At 55.2% G+C, this 21,715-nt stretch overlaps 3 protein-coding genes across 13 annotated transcripts; all 3 read left to right on the top strand.

Annotated features, from left to right (window-relative positions):
* The first annotated feature begins 3,313 nt into the window (after positions 1-3,313).
* Positions 3,314-11,835, top strand: KLK12 (kallikrein related peptidase 12). 11 transcript variants are annotated; one of them, XR_008615571.1, is made up of 8 exons: positions 3,314-3,762; positions 3,952-4,007; positions 4,458-4,617; positions 5,476-5,735; positions 6,616-6,749; positions 7,682-8,144; positions 10,662-10,736; positions 11,701-11,822. XR_008615571.1 is itself a non-coding variant. In XM_055079196.1 (7 exons), exons 2-6 carry the CDS (start codon positions 3,971-3,973, stop codon positions 7,247-7,249), a joined length of 651 nt encoding a protein of 216 aa, XP_054935171.1. In that variant the 5' UTR covers positions 3,314-3,762; positions 3,952-3,970; the 3' UTR covers positions 7,250-7,284; positions 7,682-7,805. The 11 variants fall into 11 exon arrangements, 5 of the variants coding, with proteins under 5 accessions (XP_054935171.1, XP_054935167.1, XP_054935168.1 ...); XR_008615570.1 differs by lacking the exon at positions 11,701-11,822 and adding an exon at positions 11,164-11,220 and having other exon boundaries at positions 7,682-7,996; XR_008615569.1 differs by lacking the exon at positions 11,701-11,822 and adding an exon at positions 11,164-11,219.
* On the top strand, positions 10,668-14,940 carry KLK11 (kallikrein related peptidase 11). The gene is given in 7 exon segments (XM_024132405.2): positions 10,668-10,736; positions 11,164-11,329; positions 11,701-11,888; positions 11,891-11,968; positions 12,545-12,681; positions 13,100-14,115; positions 14,804-14,940. Coding segments are annotated over 6 exon segments (762 nt in total). The 5' UTR covers positions 10,668-10,696; the 3' UTR covers positions 13,253-14,115; positions 14,804-14,940.
* A 115-nt stretch (positions 14,941-15,055) lies between these two features.
* On the top strand, positions 15,056-19,159 carry KLK10 (kallikrein related peptidase 10). Its single transcript, XM_007123976.2, has 6 exons — positions 15,056-15,186; positions 15,631-15,735; positions 16,418-16,601; positions 17,465-17,736; positions 17,924-18,057; positions 18,616-19,159. The coding sequence occupies exons 2-6, from the start codon at positions 15,645-15,647 to the stop codon at positions 18,766-18,768; spliced, it is 834 nt and encodes a 277-aa protein (XP_007124038.1). The 5' UTR covers positions 15,056-15,186; positions 15,631-15,644; the 3' UTR covers positions 18,769-19,159.
* The last annotated feature ends 2,556 nt before the right edge of the window (positions 19,160-21,715 follow it).

The raw sequence follows: 21,715 nt of genomic DNA, 5'->3' as shown, positions 1-21,715 counted from the left end.
AATAAATTTATTTATTTTATTTTTGGCTGTGCTGGGTCTTCGTTGCTACGCCCGGGCTTTCTCTAGTTTTGGTGAGCAGGGGCTACTCTTCGCTGCGGTGCGGTGCGCGGGCTTCTCACGGCGGTGGCTTCTCTTGTTGCGGAGCACGGGCTCTAGGCGCACGGGCTTCAGCGGTTGTGGCTCGCGGGCTCTAGAGCGCAGGCTCAGTAGCTGTGGCTCGCGGGCTCTAGAGCGCAGGCGCAGTAGCTGTGGCTCACGGGCTCTAGAGCGCAGGCTCGGTAGTTGCGGCGCTCGGGCTTAGTTGCTCCGCGGCATCTTCCCGGACCAGGGATCGAACCCGTGTCAGCTGCATTGGCAGGCGGATTCTTAACCACTGCGCCACCAGGGAAGCCCCCAAGAGTTTTTAAAAACTGTGACCAGGACAGGTTGGTGGGGACAGATGGTGAGGTAGGTTTATATTGTCCAGGAGGCTGTTGGAGGCACAGGAATGAAGCTGGGGAGAGACCTGAGAACCAACCTGCCCCAGATGACAGGTGAAACTGTCAGGTGTATACAATCAGTGCAGAGGACATGGCTTAGGACAGAGCCCTGGGAACACCCTTGTTTGTACAGACACCAATGGAGGGGAAAAAAAAAAAGGCCTATTAGTGAAGGACGCTGGGAAGGAGAGTCAGGAGTAGGAGGAAAACCAGAAATGCATGGTGTCCCAGAAGGAAACCCAGAGAGGAGGGGCCGGCCATGTTGAGCGCTGCCCAAAGGTTGAGTAAGACGGGCACAGGCAGGTGACTGTTGGTTTGCTCAACATGCAAGTCTCTGGAGACCCAAAAGGACTGTGGCTATGGGGTGCAAGCAGTGAGTAGATCTCCAGGGAGAAGTGTCGCTGGGAAGGATGGTAGGGAAACAAGGCAGTAACTGAGACGGGCTGTGGACTGCTGGCTGTGATTCAATTCTGTGGCCCCAGCCTCTCCCAGCAGATTATCAGGCCCACACAGCAAAACGTTTGCAGGGTGAACGAATGAATGAATGAGACAGAAATAGAGTGAGAGAGAGGTGTAAAGGTAAACTGAAGACTACAGAAAAAGAGATTCTGTCATCCAAGTCAGCTTTGAAAATTCCTTCCTTACAGAGAAATAAACAGATAAAGGCATTTTAAGTCATGTCTACATTTAGTATACATGACATCCCCACCCATCTTTTTCTTTGTAGTTTTTCTTTCTTATTGAAGTATAGTTAATTTACAATGTTGTGTCAGTTTCAAAGTGACTCATATATATAGTGTGTATTCGTTATATAGTGTATATATTCATATATATAGTGGGTATATGTTAATCCCAAACTCCTAATTTATCTCCTCCCCCCTCCCCATCCATCTTTTGTTGCCTTGTTTGAGGACCCCAAGAGGAAGTGGTAGGTAGACATTTAGCTTCCTCCCAGCCCCATTTTTAAAAAAAAATTATTTTATTCATTTTTTTTTTTGTCCGCGTTGGGTCTTCTTTGCTGTGCGCGGGCTTTCTCTAGTTGCGGCGAGCGGGGGCTACTCTTGGTTACGGTGCACAGGCTTCTCATTGCGGTGGCTTCTCTTGTTGCGGAGCACGGGCTCTAGGCACGCGGGCTTCAGTAGTTGTGGCCCGCGGGCTCAGCAGTTGTGGCTCGCGGGCTCTAGAGCGCAGACGCAGTAGTTTTGGCGCACGGGCTTAGTTGCTCCGCGGCATGTGGGATCTTCCCGGACCAGGGCTCGAACCCGCGTCCCCTGCCTTGGCAGGCGGATTCTTAACCACTGCGCCACCAGGGAAGCCCCAGCCCCATTTTTTCAGGTGAACAAATCGAGGACAGAACAAGAGAGTGTCCCAGTGGGCCCCGGTGAATCACGAGATGAGCTGAGGTTTCGAACCCAGTCTGTATGTTTCCGAAAGCTATCCTCTTTCTTGGAAACCTGGAGCAACATTTATATGTTCATCTATTCACACATATACTCATTCAGTTAGTCATTCTTTTGATCATTCACATGTTTGGATAATGATTAACAATACAAGCTCTGGAGCCAGTCTGCCTCAGTTCAAACTCCAGTTCTGCCTCCTACCAGCTGTGTGACTTTCGGAAAGTGGCTCCATCTAGCTGTGTCTCAGTTTCCACACCTATGATGGTATCCATGCCCTGAGACATCACCCCATGTGTTGGGATGCCTGAGTTGTCTTTAAGGAATGGGCTTCATAGTGAGCTTATGATGACGCCCAGGAGTAAAGCATGAGGTACAGGCACTTGAGCGCCCCAGGGGCCCCCTGGATGAGGTGGCAAAGGTGCCCAGAGCTTTTTCTGAAAGCAGGAGGTCTGTCCTCTCCGAGTCTCCAGCTACAAAAAGGGATTGACTTTATCCAGAAGCCACAAGCTGCAAGTCTGTGTGTCAAAAGAGAACCGCTAAGCAGTCATTCCCCATCCCCCACTCCCTGCCGCCCCAGGCAAATCACTAACCTGCTTTCTGTCTCCACCAATTCGCCTTTTCTGGATATTTCACATGAATGGGATCGTACAGGTTGTGGGCCTTTGGGACTGGCTTCTTTCACTCGACATAGTGTTTTCAAGGTTCATCCATGTGTAGCACACATCAGTACTTTGTTCCTTTTATAGCTGAATAATACTCCAGAGCATGGATAGACCACCTTGTATTTGTCCATCATCATTTGATAGACATCAGTTTAACGGGTATGGGGTCTCCTTTGGGGGTGACGAAAATGTTCTGGATTGAGTTGGTGGTGGTGGTAGCATAACATTGTGAGGGCAGTGGAATTCACGGCATTGCGGACTTTAAAATGGGTCGAAGGCTGGATTTCATGTTATATAAATTTTACTTCAAGAAAAAAAAAAGATAAGAGGAGAAAGAGAGGGATTCTGTCCTGAATCTCTTTCACTCCCCCTCTCTCTGTTTCCTGTCCCCGGTCTCTTTCTTTCTCAGTGGAAGTCCCTATGCAGAAGACTTTCATGGAGTTAGATAAATCGACCTCATATATAATAAGACCTGTGCTCTGAAAGCAGGCAACAGAGTTGATCGTGCGTTTAAAAACTTCAGTTAGAACCAGGCTTCCTTGGATCCCAGTTTGGAAACTCCTCTGTCTCCCCTACCTTGAAACCTCTTCCTTTTCCTCTTCTTCTTTCTCAGGCTCTCTCTGCCCTTGGTTTCCTTGACTCTCACTTCCACCCTCTTGCCCCTTCCATGCAAAACTCAGGGAGGAGTCCCAGGTAACTACCTGCCCCGCCCTCCCTGAGGCTTCATTACTGGAGTTGGGGAAGATCCCAGATCACCTTGAGTCATTGGCCTTGGCGCTGCTGGCTAGTTTGCAGAGGAGGGGAGAAGGAGAGGGCCTGGGTCTTCCCTCCAGAGCCATACCGGGGCCCCCCGCACCCCCCTCCATTTTACTGTAAATCTCATTAAGTGTCATTAGCCAAGAAGAGTTTCCACGGGATTAGAGGGTGCCCCGCCCCATGTCTGCCTCGTCTCCTTCCCTCAACCCAGAAATCGCATGAGCTGGGACAAAGAGAGTTAAAAGCTCTATCAGCTGCTGGTCTGGGACAGACAGACGGAAGGAAGAAGACAGGTGGTGCAGCATGACAGGTGGCTGAGAGGGCAGGCGAGCAGTAGGAGAGTTGACTGGCAGGGTGGTTTGCAGATGAACAGACAAGCAGGCAGGTGGCCAGACAGATAGGCAGAGAGACGACAGGCTGAGATTGCAACAGTCATCCGGAGGAACCCGCAGGCGGAGAAACAAGGTGAGGAGGGGGCAGGCCATCATCAGTGAGGGGGTAACACTTGGGGGATGGGCACAGAGAGGGATGGGCCTGTGGACCATCCCCTCCTCGTGGCATTGCTGGTGGAAGGGGAGGAGAAAGGGAGGGTCCACTTGACAGGGAAAAGGAGGGTCCAGTTGCCATCTCTGAGATGCCTCACCTTTTCCCCAGAACCTGGAAGTGGACCACCATGGTGTCCAGCATCTTTTTTCTCCTGTGTTTTATTGGTGAGCTCCCCAGAAGGCAAGGAACCCTCATGAGAATGCCTGGCACTGAGGAGGGGAGGGAGGCTGGCTGACTCTATGCCTCCATTCACCTCCATCTCCAGGGGGCCTATGCACCTCTCTCTCCCTGTATCTTATGATCCATCTCCCCTCTGTCTCTCCCTGTCACTATGTCTCTGTCCTTTCTCTGAATCTCTGTTTCACTTATCTTTAAGCATCTCTCCCTCTTCCTCTTTGTGTCCTTTGGGTGTTTCACTGTGTCTTTATATATCACTGGGTCTGTGTCTCCCTGCCTGTGACTCTCTCTCTCTCTCTCTCTCTCTCTCTCTCTCTCTCTCTCTCTCGGTTTCTTTCTCTTGCCTCTTTCTTGCTCTTTCTGTATCTCTCTTTCTATCTGATCCACAATCTCTAGGTTCCTGACTCTGTCTCTCTGGCCCATGCCATCGTCCTCAGGGCTCAGCCACGAGAACACACAGAAGATTTTTAAAGGCATGGAGTGTATCCCTCACTCTCAGCCTTGGCAGGTGGGGCTGTTTGAAGGTACACAGCTGCGCTGTGGGGGAGTCCTCATTGACCGCAGGTGGATTCTCACAGCTGCTCACTGCAGCGCTAGGTAAGCCCCCCACTTGGGTCCCTCCCTACTCAGGGTGGGAAGGGAGGGTGATGGGGAGGGGAGCGCTGGGGGGGAGGGGGCTCACAGGAGTAAGGAGATGGTCCTGCAACAAGAGGGTCTGAGGTTAGACAAGAAGTAGGACTTCTTCACAATGGGCCTGGGGTGGACTTGGGTGGGGATCGGTGGGGGTGGAGGGCAGGCGAGGGTCCTGGAATCTGCCCACCCCCCCCTCCAACGTTCTCTCAGGTCCCCCTTCCTTCCCATATGGTGTCACCAGTCCAGCATCCCCTGACCCAGTCTGAGCTGTGGACCCATGTCTGACCCAAACTCTTTGTGCAACTTCAAAGGTTACATCTGGTACCTCTCTGGGCCTCAGTGGTCCCATCTGTACAATGAGGGTATGGGGCTTTGTAGGTCTGATGCTCTGGATTATTTTTTTTTTTTTCCGAAAGGGAAGTTTCGGACATGGAGAGACAGAGATATTTGGGGACAGGGAGGGACACCAGCAGGACAGAGTCCACTCGTTATTCCCCCATTCATTTAGTTGACAGTGTTGATGGCCCAGGCCACCTGCTGGGTGGTGGGAACAGGGCAGTGAATAGGACTAATGGATGTCCCTACCCCCATATGGGCCCCACCAGCTGAGAGAATCAGAAAGTGACACAGATGCAGTGGTATGGAGAGGAGAAATAGGACCAACACCGGAAATGGAAAGATGGCAATGGAAATAGAGACCAAGAGATGGGAAGCGACAAAGGGAATGAACAGCCATCAAGGTGCAGAGCAGCAGAGAGGCGGGCGAGTCTGGGAGCCCCAGGCCAGCCCACCAAGCACCTGCTGAGCCTCTGTGACCCCCAGCAGGTACTGGCTGAGCCTGGGGGAACACAGCCTCAGCCAGCTGGACTGGACCGAACAGATCCGGCACAGTGGCCTCTCCGTGACCCACCCTGGCTACCAGGCAGCCCTGCAGAACCATGACAATGACCTCCGGCTTCTGCAAGTGGGCCTCCCTGTCCACTTGACCCGCAGCATCCAGCCCCTGCCCCTGCCCGCGACCTGTGCAGTGCCTGGCACCAAGTGCCACATCTCGGGCTGGGGCACCACCAACCACCCAGGGAGTAAGGGGGTCCCGGGGTCAGGGGTCAGGATTGGCAAAAGTTCACAGTATAGGGTGAGAGGTCAGGAGTCGTATGCCATCTCAGAGGAAGGATGGGTGAAGTGTCACACATCAGGATTCATGCTTTGGGGTCTGAGGTCATGGTGCATCGGGGTCTTGGGAGTTAAAGAGGTTAAGTGGTTGTGTATGGAGTTAGGAGTCATGGGTCAGGGGTGTGTTTAGAGGCCAGAGTGATGTTATCGGACTGGAGCGAAAGACATATGTAAATAGGATCTTGGGGTCAGGGGTCAGGTACTCTGATGTTAGTCATTGCAGAGTTGAGGTCATGGGATCCAGATGTTGGCCACAATCCGAGGATGGAAATTGGGATTCGATCAAGGATCACTGGTCTGGGACTGGAAGCCACAGGGCTCGGTGTGTGGAGCTAGAGGTTAGGGGTCATGGAGTCTGGAGTCAAACAAACTAGGATCAGAGGTCACTTTGGAGGATTCAGAGCTGAGGTTGGAGGTTAAGGTGAAGACAAGGAACATGGGGCTAAGAGACAGGGAGAAGACATGAGGCCAGTTTGGGATCAAAGGGCAATAAGATTGAAGGTCAAAGGTCCCAGTAGCTGGGATTGAAGGAGAAAGTCAGGTCTGGATTCACTGTATCTGAGTCGTAGGCTAAAGGTCAGGGAGACTGGGCCAATGAATTGAAATCAAAAGCCACTGTGTAATCAAGTCATAATCTGAAATTTAGAGCTTGGAGGATTGTAGTGGAGGTCATAGGGAGGGGGTGGGGTAGAGACTTTTATTGGGTTTCCTTGAGAAGAGGGATGTGGCCTCTTTGGGGAGATGAGGGACGCTTTGGGGGATCCTGCAGCATCCATCTTCCATCCCCAGACCAGTTGTCAGACCGACTCCAATGCCTTAACCTCTCTATCGTCTCTAATGCCACCTGCCGGGCAGCGTTCCCCGGGAGAATCACGGACAACATGGTGTGTGCTGCCGGCATCGCTGGGGAGGATGCCTGCCAGGTGAGCGGCTGCAGGCTACATCCAGGACAGAAAGCAGGGGAGGGAGAATTGGGGAGGTGGGGAAGGGGGAGAAGGCCAGTCAGGGAAAGGAGACGGGGAGAGAGATGAGGTCAGAAAGAAGGAGAGGCACAGAATGCGGGAGGGAGAGCCAGGGAGTGGAGGACAGAGAGGGAGGGCAGAAACAGAGAAGGAAAGATGGGTGGGGCACAAAGGGAGGGAGAGGAAGAGACAAAGACAGACGATGGGGGAGGGAAAGAGGCAGCCGGCATTTGGAGCTCAGGCAGGTAACCGGCTGTCTCTCCAGTTCTGAGTGTTCCCCATACCGTCCAGTTGGTGCTGGCCCAAGTAAGAGTGAGAGATTCCAGGATGGAGGAGGAAAGGGGGCTGGAGGACTCTCTCACCCTGTAATTCTGCTACCTTATCCTCTTGGTCCTTCACAGAGGAGGCTGCCCCTCCCTACTGGCCGGGGCCCCAGCCACTGTCATGGAGAGAACTCTTAAGGAGTCCCGCCCTCCTTCTCTAGGATTGGTCACTGGTATCGGTGCTCTCCTCCCTCATTGGTCAGGGCCCCAGCCATTTTCCTTGACACGGAGTCCCGTCCTCCTTCGCTGGGATTGGTCATTGGTGCCTGTGCTCTCTTTCCCCATTGGTCAGGGCCCACCCATTGTCCTTGAGGGAGCCCTCTACCCAGCGTAGAGTCCCGCCCTCCTTCCCCGGGGTTGGCCCCTAGGGACAGTGTGTTCTTCTCTATTAGTTAGTCATTGCTGTTGTCCTCTGGGAACTTGTGTGTTCTTTTTTTCTCTGCTGACGAGGCTTGGAGCCACGGTCCTCAAGGCCCAGGAGTGGGTGAGGGGGCAGGAGGCTGCAGAGAGGAAAACTGGAAAAGGATTTCTCCCATATTCACACCATGCTCCTTCTCCTGTGCCTTCCAGGGTGACTCTGGGGGTCCCCTAGTATGCGGAGGAGTCCTTCAGGGTCTGGTGTCCTGGGGATCCGTGGAGCCTTGTGGGCAAGAAGGCATCCCAGGGGTCTACACCAATATTTGCAAATACGTGGACTGGATCCGGATGGTCATGAGGAACAACTGACCTGCTCTCTCCACCTTCATGCCTCAGCTTGGGGGCCACTTTGACCCTCAGAGCGCCAAAATCTCCTCCATCATCACCCCCAGCTCCCACTCTTCTTGGACTGGGTATCTTCTTCCTGGAACTCCAACTCCAGCCAGCCCTTCTAAGACCCATGGTTGGGTGAGGAGGGAGTATGCGACTATCTGGAAGAAATATAACTGGAGGAGGGGCTGTGTCTGTCTGTTTGATCGCCCTGCTGGTTGAGATTGGAGGGAGAGTTACCCATCAGTTACCCTGTCCACAGGTGTAGAAATAGAGATCAGAGACGGTGAGGGTTTTCCCCCAGGGGCCACACAGGAATGGACTAGAGAAAGTTACTTATAACAGTAAAAAATTAAGGCCATTTTTCTCCATCAGCCGCAACAGGAACACTGCCTAGAGCTTCTAAGCTGAAATGGGGGAAGGGTGTGTGTGGACAGGATTGTTGGCTCCCAAATACCAAATGAAAACTGCAAAATCAAAATCCACTACCATTTAATTAAGTGTCTATAAAACGTAACATTCTTCCAACTAGCCAACTGCAGCTTGGCTCAGCTGGAGTGGAGCACGTATTATATTTAATGTGGGGTGCGGGATTGTTTTAATACATCTGCAATGATGGAGGGTGGGGTGCAGCCTCGGAAAGCAAGAGGACCCAGCCTAGGTCTTAAAATAGTTCCGCCCACCTCTCAGGTTCTGTCTTCACAGCCTCTCCAGGAGTTGGAAAGAGAATTTCTTCTCCCCAACGAATGGAAGGGAAATTTGAGGTGGGAGAGGGTGAGGGGTGACTATGACAGCTGTGGAGCATTTGCCGACTGCCTATTGTACTGGGCTCTCTTGGAGTCCTCATCCTAACCGCCTGAGGCAGGGCTGTCACCCCCATCTCACAGATGAAGACACTGAGCCTCGCCGGGGTCGAGTCTCTCGTCCCACATCACTGTGGTAGGAAGAGGCAGTGCCGGGGTTTGGGGCCAGGGCTGGCTGCTGTCAGAACCCAGGCCTACCCCGTGGTCTTGCTTCACATCTCGTTAGGGGAGAGAGGAGGGTAAGACAGAGGGAGAACTAACTGGTAACAAGCTGGGAGAAGTAGGGATTGTCACTTGAGTTTTGCAGACGAGGAAATTGAGTTGGCTCAGATTTGGGAAGTCATCGGACCTACGTCACAGAGCAAGTAAGTGCCACAGTGGGATTCCGAGGACCCTGGGGTTCCTGGCAGCCTAAGAGGCTGGCAGAAGGGAGTGGAGGGAAGGGTCGGCACCCTCCTGCCTGCCCCTTCGGCTGGCAGCAGCCCCACCTGTGTGGCGTCCCAGTCCCCCCACCCCGCTCCTTGGAATGATGAAGGGAGGGGCCCAGAAGGGGCCAGGGTCCCACCTGGGCTCGGGCTGTGGGGAGGGAGGGGCTGGGACAAGAGATACAGAGAGGCTGGGAGATGAGGAGGATGGAGACGGACTTAGACACAGAAGTGGAGGGAGGGAGAGAAAGAGACAGGGATGGAGGCAGGCAGAGACAGAGACACAAAGAAAGGTATAAAGTATTAGAGGAGATGTGCAGAGAGACACTGGGAGAGAAGAACAGAGTTAGACAAAGAGAAAAAGGCCCAGAGATACATAGGAACAGAAAGAAAAATGACACACACACACATACACACAAAGAATTATAGAAATGTGGGAGAGGTAAAGAGAGACAGGGAAGGATGCAGACAGAGGGACGGACACAGAGGTGTGGGGAAACAGAGAAGCAGAGAGAAGAGGGGCTTGGGGAGGTGACAGTGACAGGTGGGCAGCACCTTCAAGGCCCAGGGCTGGCCTGGGGAGGGCTCCCACACACCCCGCCCCCAGGGCAATAAGGCAGGGTTGGGAAGCCCAGTCATCCTGGGCCTGCGGGTGGGGGGGTGGGGTGGTGAGGGGGCACCCCTGCCTGCTCGCCTTCCTGGTGCCTCCCGCTCCGAGACCCAGCCTGCTGCATCTGCCAGCACTGTCAGGCCCCCAGAGCTCCAGCCCCAGAGCCCGTGAGTCCAGAAGGGAAGGGAAGGCTCCCCTGCAGGCACCTGCCCTACCGAGTGTGCCAGGCCTCTGCCCCGGCATCATTTCTCCTCCTGCTCTGTACTCCCTGGGGTGGGGGGATTGTGTCTCTCTGCCTTGATCTGCATCTCCAGCAGCTGCCCCCCCAACCTCAGTGTCCTCCAACCCCACCTTCGGTCACTGAGTCCAACCCTCCAGCCCCACTCCCGCTGGCCAGGGCAGCTAAGGGCACCGGCCCTTCCGGTGACCAGCCCTGCCCTGCTCTGTCTCACTGTTCTTCAAAGGGGCAGGGGTTCAGCAGGGTGGGGGCCAGAATGATGTCCCAGGCTGAGCCCCCTACTGTAGCCCAGGTAGCCTTCAAAGGGCTCAGATCACCCTGGCGTGGTTACTGAATGGAGCCTGATTCCCTTTATCCTCCCACCCCAAGTTGCTGGGCCCCAGGTCTCAGGTGGGCAAGAAGGAAAACATTCTCCAAACCGCACCTACGAGGTCCCGTGGCTGCCTTAAACAGAGCCAGCCCGTCGCTTGCCCTGGGCGGTGCCTTCCCAGCAACTTGGCCACGAGAGGTTCTAACTGGGATTAGGCCCCTGCAAGGCCACCCTCCATACCAAAGATTTATTTTTACAGTTTGGAGGTTGGGATGCTGTGTGAGCCAAGGGATTCCTCACACCTGGTTGTTTCTCCCCGGGGGGAAGCCGGAGCGGGCATGGGGGAGACGGAGGGCATGAACCAGCCCTAAATCTCCCCATGGAGTGATCTGGCCCCTTGTCCCTCCTTGTTCCCAGAAGAACCTGGGGCCTGCCCTCCCCCACTCCCGGCCATGATGATTCTGCAATTAATCATGTTTGCTCTGGTGACAGGTACGGTGGAGGATGGGGATGAGCAGGGGTCTCCCTCTCAGATCTCTAGGATTCCCCAGCCTCTATGTCTAGACACTGACGGGGCTGATATTAAAAATATAGAACAACCACAGGGCATCTGAATGGATATATGAGCCATAACAGGATGCCCCTTGCCTTCTAAAGGTGTAATCTCTTTAGAGCTAGAATGGGGAGAGGTCCCAGAGGGTCCCAGAGGAGGGACCGGGGCAGCTGGGGTGGTGTGGGAGACATTCAGAGAGCTCAGCAAAGTGGCTACTGACCAACGGGTGTGAAAGGATTTCAATCATTTAATACCCAGCCTGTGCATTCAGTGCACCCTCATAGGACACCCGGCTGTGGTCCTCCTCCCCCATTTCTGGGAGTCGTCTCATGCCCGAGCCCCCTCTTTGGCCCTCACCCTCTCTAGGGCATGTAGCGGGAGAGACCAGGATCCACAAAGGATATGAGTGCTCTCCTCATTCCCAGCCGCCCTGGCAGGCGGCGTTGTTCCAGAAGACACGGCTGCTCTGCGGGGCAACCCTCATCGCCGTCAAATGGCTGCTGACAGCAGCCCGCTGCCACAAGCCATGGGTGCGGGGGGGCAGGGGCGGGGCTGGGAGGGGGCTGGAGATGGAGAGGTGGATCGAGGAGGGCTTGGGGATGGGGAGAACGTGTATGGGGGGGGGGGAAGTGGGGTCAGAGACGGGCACCGATGATGGGGATTGGGTTGGGATTGAAGATGGAAGGATGAATGATGTTGGAACTGGCCTGGTGTTGGGAATGGGGTTGGATGCTGGGCTGGGGATAAGGTTTTGGTGGGAAACGGGGATGAGTTTGGAAGGGGAGCTATGTTTCTTCATTCTCCTCATCTCGCCCCTTCCCCCCCTCCCCCGGCCCCGTGTCACTCTCCATTTCCTGTCTCTCCTTCCCCTGCCATCTCTGACCACCATCTCTCTCACTTCAGCTGATACGTTGTAGCTCATCTGGGAGAACACAGCCTCCAGTGACGGGATGGCTGTGAGCGCACCCGAGCAGCCACTGAGTCCTTCCCCCACCCGGACCTCAACAGCAGCCTGCCCAACAAAGCCCACTGCAATGACATCATGCTGCTGAAAACGGCAGCCCCAGCCTTCATCACCCGGGCTGTGCGACCCACAGCGTGTCGTCACACTGTGTCACTGCTGGCACCCGCTGCCTCATTTCCGACTGGGGCACCACGTCCAGCCCCCAGTGTAAGGGCTCCAGAGAGGAGCATGATGGGGGGCGGGGTGGGGGAAGGTGTTTATGATTGTGGGAGGAAATAGGGGACCAGAGGAACCTTCACAGATGAGACTCATAGTGATACAAGAGGGTGCTACCTGGAGGTGTCAATAGTGGGATAAGTTGAAAGGAAGAGTGGAAAAGTAAGGGCTGGGGAGGGTGGAGACAAAGGTTTGGGCCTTGGATTCAGGCAGACATGATGTGCAAATTCAGATCCACGACCTGCTAGTTGCAGGTCCTTAGGCAAGTGGCTTCACCTCTCTGAACCTTGGTTTTCTTCTCTGTAAAATGAGAATAATCACATCCACCTACTAGAGCTGGATTAGAGATAATGTTTCTAGAGCAACTGGCGTAAAGAATTTCACTCGATAGCGTTACTGTTGCTATGGTTACAAGCAAAGAGGTGAGTTGATTGCAAGCAAGAAGGACAGGAACTGGATGCAGAGCAAGGTCCCTGGTTCTCTGCTGGGTTCAGAGCAAGCCCTGCAGTGTGGGGGAGGGGGCCAAAGGGACCTAATTTTCTGTACCCCCTCATGTCATTCCTACAGTGCACCTGCCCCACACCTGGCGATGTGCCAACATCACCGTCCTCGAGCTCAAGGAGTGTGAGGACGCCTACCCTGGGAACATCACAGACACCATGGGATGTGCCAGCGATCGAGAAGAGGGCAAGGACTCCCGCCAGGTCACCGGGCAGGGCCTGGGTCTCCAGTCACATTTCCATTCCCATTTCCGACCTCAACTGTGTCTTCACCTACATCCACAATCTCATCCTCAGCCTCAACGCCACTTCCCCCTGCAACCCCAAATCCATCCCCACTCCCAGGTCCCATTTCTAACATAAACACGATTCCCAGCTCCATTCCCAGTCCCACCCCTATTTCCAACCCTAACCATCCCCAAATGAATTTTCGACCCTAACCCCATCTTTGTTCTCACCCATAACTCTAACCTCAGCCTCAACCCCATTGCCAACCCCATCTTCAACCTCCAGCTCACTGCCAACACGATCCCCACCCCCTCCCTAACACCACGCCCAACCCTTTCCCCTCTCCTGAGGCCTCCCCTCCTCTCTGACTGGTTCTCTTCCTCCCCATCTCCAGGGTGATTCGGGGGGCCCACTGGTCTGTAATGGGTCTCTTCAAGGCATCATCTCCTGGGGCCAGGATCCGTGTGCTGTCAGCAGAAAGCCCAGGGTTTACACAAAGGTCTGCAAATATGTGGACCGGATCCAGAAGACTATAGAGAACAATTAGCCGGGATCAGCTCATCACGGCCCAATCCCCTGATCCCTGCTTGGTGCTGTGGTACCTGTTCATTCTGTTAATAATGAAGCCTGAGCCAGCACCCCTTTATGTACTTTTCTGGGGGCCTTCTTGACTATGAGAGATGCTGTACCTTAATAATCAATTTGGAGTTTGGAGTTAGGAGACCTGGGTTCTACTCCTGCCTCATACTAACTTGTGACTCTGGGAGTGAAAATAGTTGTTTGGTTCACTCTTGTACCTCCAGTCTCAAACACAATTCCTGGCACACACCAAGGTTTCAATAAATATTTACTAAACAAATGAATCTTTTGAATGCTTACTACGTGCCAGACCCTGGTCCAAGGGCTTTTAAATGTATCGACTGACGTAATCTTCACAAAACACTACAAGGTTGGTACTATTATTATTATACCCATTTTGCAGCTGAGGAAACTCAGGCGCAGAGAAACGAAGTCATCCGTTCACGATCACGCAGCCAGTAAGTAGAAGAGCAAGGAGTCTGAAGCAAGGTGATTTCTTAACTGACAAGCAATACTGTCTTGATTAAGGCTCCTTTCCTCGGGACTTCCCTGGTGGCACAGTGGTTAAGAATCTGCCTGCCAATGCAGGGGGCACGGGTTCGAGCCCGGGTTCGAGCCCTGGTCCGAGAAAATCCCACATGCTGTGGAGCAACTAAGCCCGTGCGACACAACTAGTGAAGCCGGCATGCCACAACTACTGAAACGGGGGCGCCTAGAGAGAGAAGCCACCGCAACGAGAAGCCCGCACACCACTGCGAAGAGTAGACCCTGCTTGCCGCAACTGGAAAAAGCCCGCGCGCGGTAATGAAGACCCAACGCAGCTAAAAATAAGTAAATAAATTTATTATTTTTTTTAAAAAGACTCCTTTCCTTATCTGTAAAATCGTGAACGGCGCTGTGCTGGACAACCTCTAGAGTCAACTGACTTCTCGCTGGAGAAGATGCTTCACATACAGTCCAGAGCTCAGGGTCCCTTCTGATGTTTTGCCCACCTTGCCGGGGAGGTAGTTGGCACGAGCAGTTAAGAGCCCAGAGCTGGAACTGGGCCTCTGGGTTGTTAAATGGACTTGCTGTGTGACCTCCTGTGAGTCACTGCCCTCTCTGAGCCTCCCATTCCTCACCTGAAATGAGGGAGCTGGCTGAAGTGACATTGATGCCCCTTGTAGCTTTTGGCCTCCTGTGATTCACGGGCCCGTGTGTCACCTGGAGACACGCAGAGGGCAGCAAGGATGTGAAGTGACCACACGTGGGCTGGTTGCTGGGACACACAGGACGCTGCTCTGGCCGTGGATGAGGGCTCAAGCACAGAGCACCCCTCTGGGCCTGCATCTGCCTCTTCCCTCTCTGTGTTTTCTTTCCCTTGTTTGTGTGCGCATCTCTTACTCCTACCCTCTCCTTCAAGTAGATACCTCCTCTCTCTGCCTCCCTCCCTCAAGGTCAGCATTCTGGCTTTTCTCATTATGCCACTGTAGGTATGCACGTCCCTGCTTATTTATTTTCCTCTCTCTCTCGCTTACAGTCATCTGTCTCCGACACTATCCCCGCGACCCCCACGGCCCCTGGGGATGTGGCACCCTCCTTCCCCATCTGCGAAGACTTCTTGGAACAGGGACCTGGGGAATCCCCACGAAATCCATCTCTAAAAAGGGTGTTTCGGGTACTGGGAGAAGCCTGTATTCCCGGGCCCCTCCCAGAGCAGGAATCTGGGGCCCAGGTTGGGTGCCAGCCTCACCCAGGGTGTACTTAGGGAGAGGGAAAGGGAGGAGGTAAATCCCTGGGGGGAGGGTGGGGACACGGGCTCTTCGGGGTTAAAAGGGAGGGCCTGGAAGGGGTCCCTGGGCAGAGGATTCCGGCGGCCCACACGGCACGGCTGAGGCACCTCTCCACCTCCACGACTCCCAGGTGAGCAGCATGCGCCTCACCTTGGTTGGGGTGGGTCGCGAGGGCACAGGTGGGGACCCGCGGGTAGCGGGCAGGAGACTTGTTCCAGCCTTAGCTTCCTTACCTACGGGACGCTCTTCGGAGCCTCGACTCCCCAGCCCACCTGTGAAGGTGGGCGAAACCCGAAGCGCCGAGGGGCTGGCCGCCGGGACGGCCCCGGCCGGGAGGGGGCTCCCCTCGGGCGCAGGGAGAGCAGGAGGACGCCAGGGCGGCGTCATTAGGGTGTTTGCGCCCGTTACGCCTGTTCAGGCCCCGATCGCCCGTCTGCCGACCCCTGCGTTTGTCGGCCGCAAGTTAAACGGGTCCCCGCGGGCTCGGGTGGCCCAGGATGGGCGGACGGGCGTGGCAGGCTGGGGTCTCTGACCCGGCAAGTGCCTTGAACCGTCCCCCGGGCCTCCCCCGCAGCCTAGGTCCTGGCCATGAGACCCTCACACCTCCACCTCTCCGCCGCCTCCGGCCCTTGGGGCCTCGAGAACCTTCTGCTGCCGCTACTGATGACGCAACTCTGGGGTGAGGCCGGGGACAGGGCTCGGCAGGAGGCGCCGGACACCGGCGGCGACGGCCGAGCGGGCTCTTATCACCAAGCCCCGCTCACTTCTCCCCGCCTTGGGACCCCAGCACTCACCCGCAGATCCGGAGAAGCCCAGCCCCAAGGCAGACCCGCCCCCCTTCTAGCTCCGCCCTAGCTATCCCGCCCCCTTCACGCTTCCGGGATCCGTACTCCCCCGTTCTCCTCGCCGCGTCCTTTCCCCGCCCCTTCTTCCTTCGCCCTAGTTTACCCCAAGTCCTGCCTCAGAGTCTTCTGCCCTCGCCCCTTCCTCCGGCGAGTTGCGTTATTCCCACCCCTACTTTCACCCGCCAGGAGCTGCTTTCTATCCCCGCCCCTTTCCGCCCCGCCCGCCTTAGCCCCGCCCCCTTCTGACCTCTTCCAGCTCGGCAGCGTCCCTGCTCCTCCAGACCCGACCTGTTAGGTCTCCTTACTCCATTCTTATCCCCGCCTCCTTGCCCTTTCACGCCCTTCTTCTCCGCCCGCTTCCATTCGGTTCCTTCAGGATCCCCAATTTCCACACACACCCTCGGGTTCAGGCTGTGCCCCCGCGAAGCCCCGTCCCATGGCCGCACTCGGATCCCAAACCCAGTGCTTGCCCTGCTGTCTTGCCTGCTCTGATCTCCACCTCCTTTCTTTCTCCAGTCGCGGAGTCTCTGCTGCTCCCCGGAAACGACACGAACTCGCTCCCCGTGGCCTCCGGCGGCCCTTGCCCTCACAGCTCGCAGCCCTGGCAGGTGTCCCTCTTCGATGGCCTCTGGTTCCACTGCGCCGGCGTCCTGGTGGACAAGAGTTGGGTGCTCACGGCTGCGCACTGCGGGAAAAATAAGTAGGGAGAGCTCCTCAGGGACGCTACGGAGGGGCTGTGGAGGCAGACCCCGGGGAGGGGGCGGGAAGGGCTGGGGCACTTGAGGGTATGGAACTGCCAGCTCGATGCGGGGTCGGTCCTGGAGGGCTTCCTGTAGGAGGAGAGGTGGGGTTGTGCTGTGGCCACGAGGGGGCAGTGTGGTCTTTCTCAGCGTTTCTGAGCCCATCCAGAGCCACTGACCAGCTGATTCTGCTAGGGTTCCATTTAGGGGTAGATAGTTGTGTGCAGCAGACAGAAGTCAGGATCTGGTGTGGTTAGGACTTCAGAACTAAAAGAAACTGTTCATCTCACGAATCCCCACTGAGGGAGGGAGAAAAGGGTAGGTTTAACAAGGTAGACCCTCTGCCCTCAATTCCTGCAGAACTTAGGGACGCGAACACCTGATCACTCTTTCCCATGTCCCCCCAGATCAGGTCTCCAGCTCCTTTCTCCCCTACCCACTCCTCCCTCAGACCCAGGAGTCTGGGTCCCCAGCCCTCTCCTCCATCAGATCCAAGAATCTAGGCCCCCAGCCCCTCCTCCCTCAGACCCAGGAGTCCCGGCCCCCAGCCCCTCCCCACCCAGACCCAGGAGTCCCGGCCCCCAGCCCCTCCCCACCCAGACCCAGGAGTCCAGGCCCCCAGCCCCTCCTTCGTCAGACCCAGGAGTCCCCGCCCCCAACCCCTCCTCCCTCAGACCCAGGAGTCCCGGCCCCCAGGCCCCTCCCCTGCCAGGACCCAAGTGTCTATCCCCACCCCACTGCCTGTACCCTCCTTCCCAGGGACTCAGGCTTCAGTCTCAGTCCCAGTGAAGGCTTTGCATCCATAAGACTCTTCCCTCCCCAGGCCTCTGTGGGCTCGAGTTGGGGATGACCACCTGCTGCTTTTCCAGGGAGAGCAGTTCCGCAGGACCACTCTTCCTATTATCCACCCCAAGTACAAGGGCTCGGGCCCCATCCTGCCCAGGCGAACAGATGAGCATGACCTCATGCTGCTGCATCTGACCTGGCCCGTTGTGCTGGGGCCTCGAATCCAGCCTCTACGCCTGCCCTCTCACTGTGCCCAGCCCGGAGACAAGTGCCAGGTCGCCGGCTGGGGCACCACAGCCTCCCGAAGAGGCAAGAGCTGGGGGCCCTGGGGCCTGTATCTTGGGGAAGGAGGATGAGGGGCCTGGACTCCTGGGCCTGAGGGAGGGGGGTTTGGGAGCCTGGCGCCTGGGTTGGGAACAGTCTGGGTATCTGGGCTCCTGGATCCTGGAGGATTGGGGGCTGGACCCCAGGATTACCTGATGTTTTCTCCCATCAGTGAAGTACAACAAGCACCTGAGTTGCTCCACGGTCACTATCCTGAGCCCTGAAGACTGTGAGGTCTCCTATCCTGGCGTGGTCACCAACAACATGATGTGTGCAGGACTCAGCGGGGGTCAGGACCCCTGCCTGGTAGGAACTGGCCAGAGAGGGTCTCTGACTCATGGGAGCAGCATATGGGGAGGTTATGGGAAAACAGACATCCCCAACCCCCTAGCCACTCCCAGCCCAATTTCACCGCCACGTCCAGCACTATCCCATTCCTACCCCAACATCAACCCCATGTCCAACTCTACCTCCTTGGGTCCACCTTCTCCTTGGGCCCCACCCTGTCCCCAAGTCTACTCGCAAGCCCATCCCCAGCCCTAACCCCCTTCCCACCCCATCCTCAACCACATTCCCATCCTCAAGCCATGCCTAAACCCCTGGCCCGGCCCTATCTCTAGATCCAGCTGCATCCCTCACCTACCAAGAGCTACAATCCCAGCTCCATCGACTCTCCATTCTCATCCCCCACCCAAGGCCCCCAAACCCCAAGTCCCACCTCCCAGCCCCATCCCAACCTCATCCTTATCCCAACCCAGCTCCAACCCTACCCAACACCTCCCTTCCCCATCACTACCCCAGACCCCCAAGTGGCAGCCTTTCCACTGGTGTATTTACTCGATCTCTTCTTCCTCCCACCCCCAGAGTGACTCAGGTGGCCCTCTGGTCTGTGATGAGACCCTTCAGGGCACCCTTTCATGGGGCGATTACCCCTGCGGCTCTGCTAAGCACCCAGCTGTCTACACCAAGATCTGCAAATACCGCTCCTGGGTAGAGAAAACCATCCGCTCCAACTGACCCAAAGGCCCTGCAACTGCTTCGCCATCTGCCCTCTTCCTCCTCCCTCCCCTCCTCCCCCCGCAGACAGCTGGACTCTCCCCCTGCCCCGCTCAAACTTCTGTCGCCCATCCACACCTCTTAACATCTCTCGTCTTCCCGCCTGCCTCCTGCCCGCTGCTGTCCTCCGCCCGCGCTGAAGCCACGATGCAGAAGGTGGTGGCAAAGTTTTGTTCACGAGCAACGAGGAAGCCGCTGGTCACTCGTCTCTGAGAGGAGCTCTCAGTCACCCAGCCTGGCTTCCTCCACCACTCCCTGCCGTGTGACCCTGGGCGAGCCAAGCATCTTCTCTGGGCCTCAGTTTCCTCACCTGGAAAATGGGAACAATAAAGTGTGTACCTCATAAACGTGATATGAAGAGACTATAACGTGTGTGCAGATGGTTATGGTAATTGTCATGCAAAGTACTAACACAGTGGGTAGTGAGTTCTGATTAAATGGCAACAGGTCCTGGTGGGAATGTGTGTGATTTTGTGTCCTGGGGAGAAAAGCACAGGGGTACCCTACAATCCCAACCCCCCCATGCCATCCCCATCCCCATCCCTCAGGGCTGATGGGAGAATTACCTTCCTCGCCTTCCTGTCAAGTTCCACGAAGCACCTCTTAACCACTTCGCTCTTCCCTCCCAGTGTTCCCCATGTCCGGGTCTACCCAACACCTGTTCCTCCTGTCCCAGGGGGACCTGGGCTGTCTCTGAGTCAGCTGGTACCTTCTGTACCCCAGTTCCTGGGGCCACTGGAGCTCAAGGGACCTCACCCTGCATCCACCTCAGCCTCAGTGAGACCATCTCCATCTCAGTGAGACCAGAGGACCTCACCCCACTTCAGCTGCTAAGTTTATGCAAAGAAGCCCTCTGAAATCTGGGGGAAAGTTTTTGGTTTCTTTGTTAGATGCATCCCCATCCCGTCATCTACTACCGGCTCCAATTTCAGCTCTGCCACATCTCCATTCTCATTCCCTGATCCAACACCCAGACACCCTAAGTCCAACTCCATCCCCACCCCCATCCCAAATGGGCTTTGAAATTTTGTCCTGAACATTGGGAGGAGGGCTTCTTGTCCTCTCCCTGACACTGTCCCTGTGTAAATATTCCCATGCTAGGGGCTATGATACACAGAATCCAGGCAAAGCTAACAGAAGTTTCAGTGTCTCCACTTAGCTCAGACTTTGGAGCGGTAACATAAGCAGAACACACGCACAGTAGAAATTTTCCATCCGGCACAGGTTGTTTGGTCCACTCGCCGCCCTCCCTCCTTTTTTTTTTGGGCGAGGCTTGTGGGATTTTAGTTCCCTGATCAGGGATCAAACCTGGGCCCTTGGCAGTGAGAGCATGGAGTCCTAACTACTTCCCTGTTTCCCCTTTCAAACACCTCTTTATTTATTTATTTATTTATTTATTTTTAAATACAGTATTTCAGTTTCATTTTATTATTTTTCTTTTTAAATATTTATGTATTTATGTATTTATTTTTGGCTGCGTTGGGTCTTCGTTGCTGTGTGGGGGCTTCTCTAGTTGCTGTGAGCAGGGGCTACTCTTCGTTGCGCGGGCTTCTCATTGCGGTGGCTTCCCTTTGTCGCGGAGCATGGGCTCTAGGCGCGCGGGCTTTAGTAGTTGTGGCTCGTGGGCTCAGGAGTTGTGGCGCACGGGCTTAGTTGCTCCGCGGCATGTGGGATCTTCCCAGACCAAGGCTCGAACCCGTGTCCCCTGCACTGGCAGGTGGGTTCTTAACCATTGGGCCACCAGGGAAGCCCACACCGATTTATCGAGCACCTGCCGTATGGCAGGCCCGGGGCTGGGTGCCGGGAACACAGTGGCGACCACAAGGCCCCTGCCCCACACAGCCCACAGAAGACTGGGGCACAGGGTTTGAGCAGAGACTACACAGCTCTCTTCCGCTGACTATCCCCCCACTCCTATTAGCACACCCAGGAAACAGCAATCAGGCATATCAGCTGAGTTCGTTACGCAAGACTCAGAAGCCAAGTAGGTAGGAACTCAAAAACTCGATTCATTTTTAAAGGCAATTCATCCATTCCTTTGGTCACATCATAAATGTTTCCTGAGCCGTGTCCTATGCCAGGTCCTGGAGATGAATCAGAGTGAGCCCTACCTTCAAGAAGCTGCTCGTCAGCTCAGGAAGCCTTACATTCTTGTCATTCGGGTCTCCATTGAAAGGTCACTTCTTCGAGGAGGCCTTCCAGGATTGCCCTGGCTAAAGGGGTCTCCCCCGGTACTCCTCCTCCCTGGCCACTAATCCACTGCTCTGTTTATTTCTTTTGCAGCACTTGTTAGAGCACAAATGATCTCATTTATCTGTTTACTGCATAATGATCTGTCCCCTGCTTCCCCTCACCCAGTCAATGTGGGCAGAGACTCTGATTTATTCACTCTGGTTTTCTAAGCACCTGGTCTGATGCTTGACACACAGAAGGCCTTCAACACATTGTTGATTTAACAAAGAACACAAACTGATCAGTGCTGTAACAGAGGGAGGCATAGGGTGCCCCAAGAGGGCCTAAGGGCTCCTCCTGAAGGAATCAGGGAAGCCTTCTCAGGTGAGGGGAGATATGCATGGGGTTTTAAAGGATCAGTAGGAGTTCCCCAGGAAGAAAATATATTTCTGTAACTCACTGTGTGACTTGAGCAGAAAACTTGAATGCTCTCTCTACCACAATTATCCCCACTGTGAAATAGAGATTGGTTAGACTGTTGTGGGAATTAAATGAGAAAGCATACATGAAATGTGGAGGGGAGGAGATGGGTGGAAAAAACAAGACCACGTTCTCAGGACTTGGCCAAGATATGGTGGCATTAAGAGAATGGGGAAAGTGCTTAGTTCCACCGAGGTTGGGCACCTGGATCCTTGGAGTGGTGAGGATGTGGAAAGGGAAGTAGGTTATGACAAGA

This window comes from Physeter macrocephalus, chromosome 17 (genome assembly GCF_002837175.3).
Source record: "Physeter macrocephalus isolate SW-GA chromosome 17, ASM283717v5, whole genome shotgun sequence".
NCBI classification, from domain to species: domain Eukaryota; kingdom Metazoa; phylum Chordata; class Mammalia; order Artiodactyla; family Physeteridae; genus Physeter; species Physeter macrocephalus.
The sequence above is the reverse complement of the archived record's forward strand: the minus strand, read 5'-3'. Positions and strand labels throughout refer to the sequence as shown.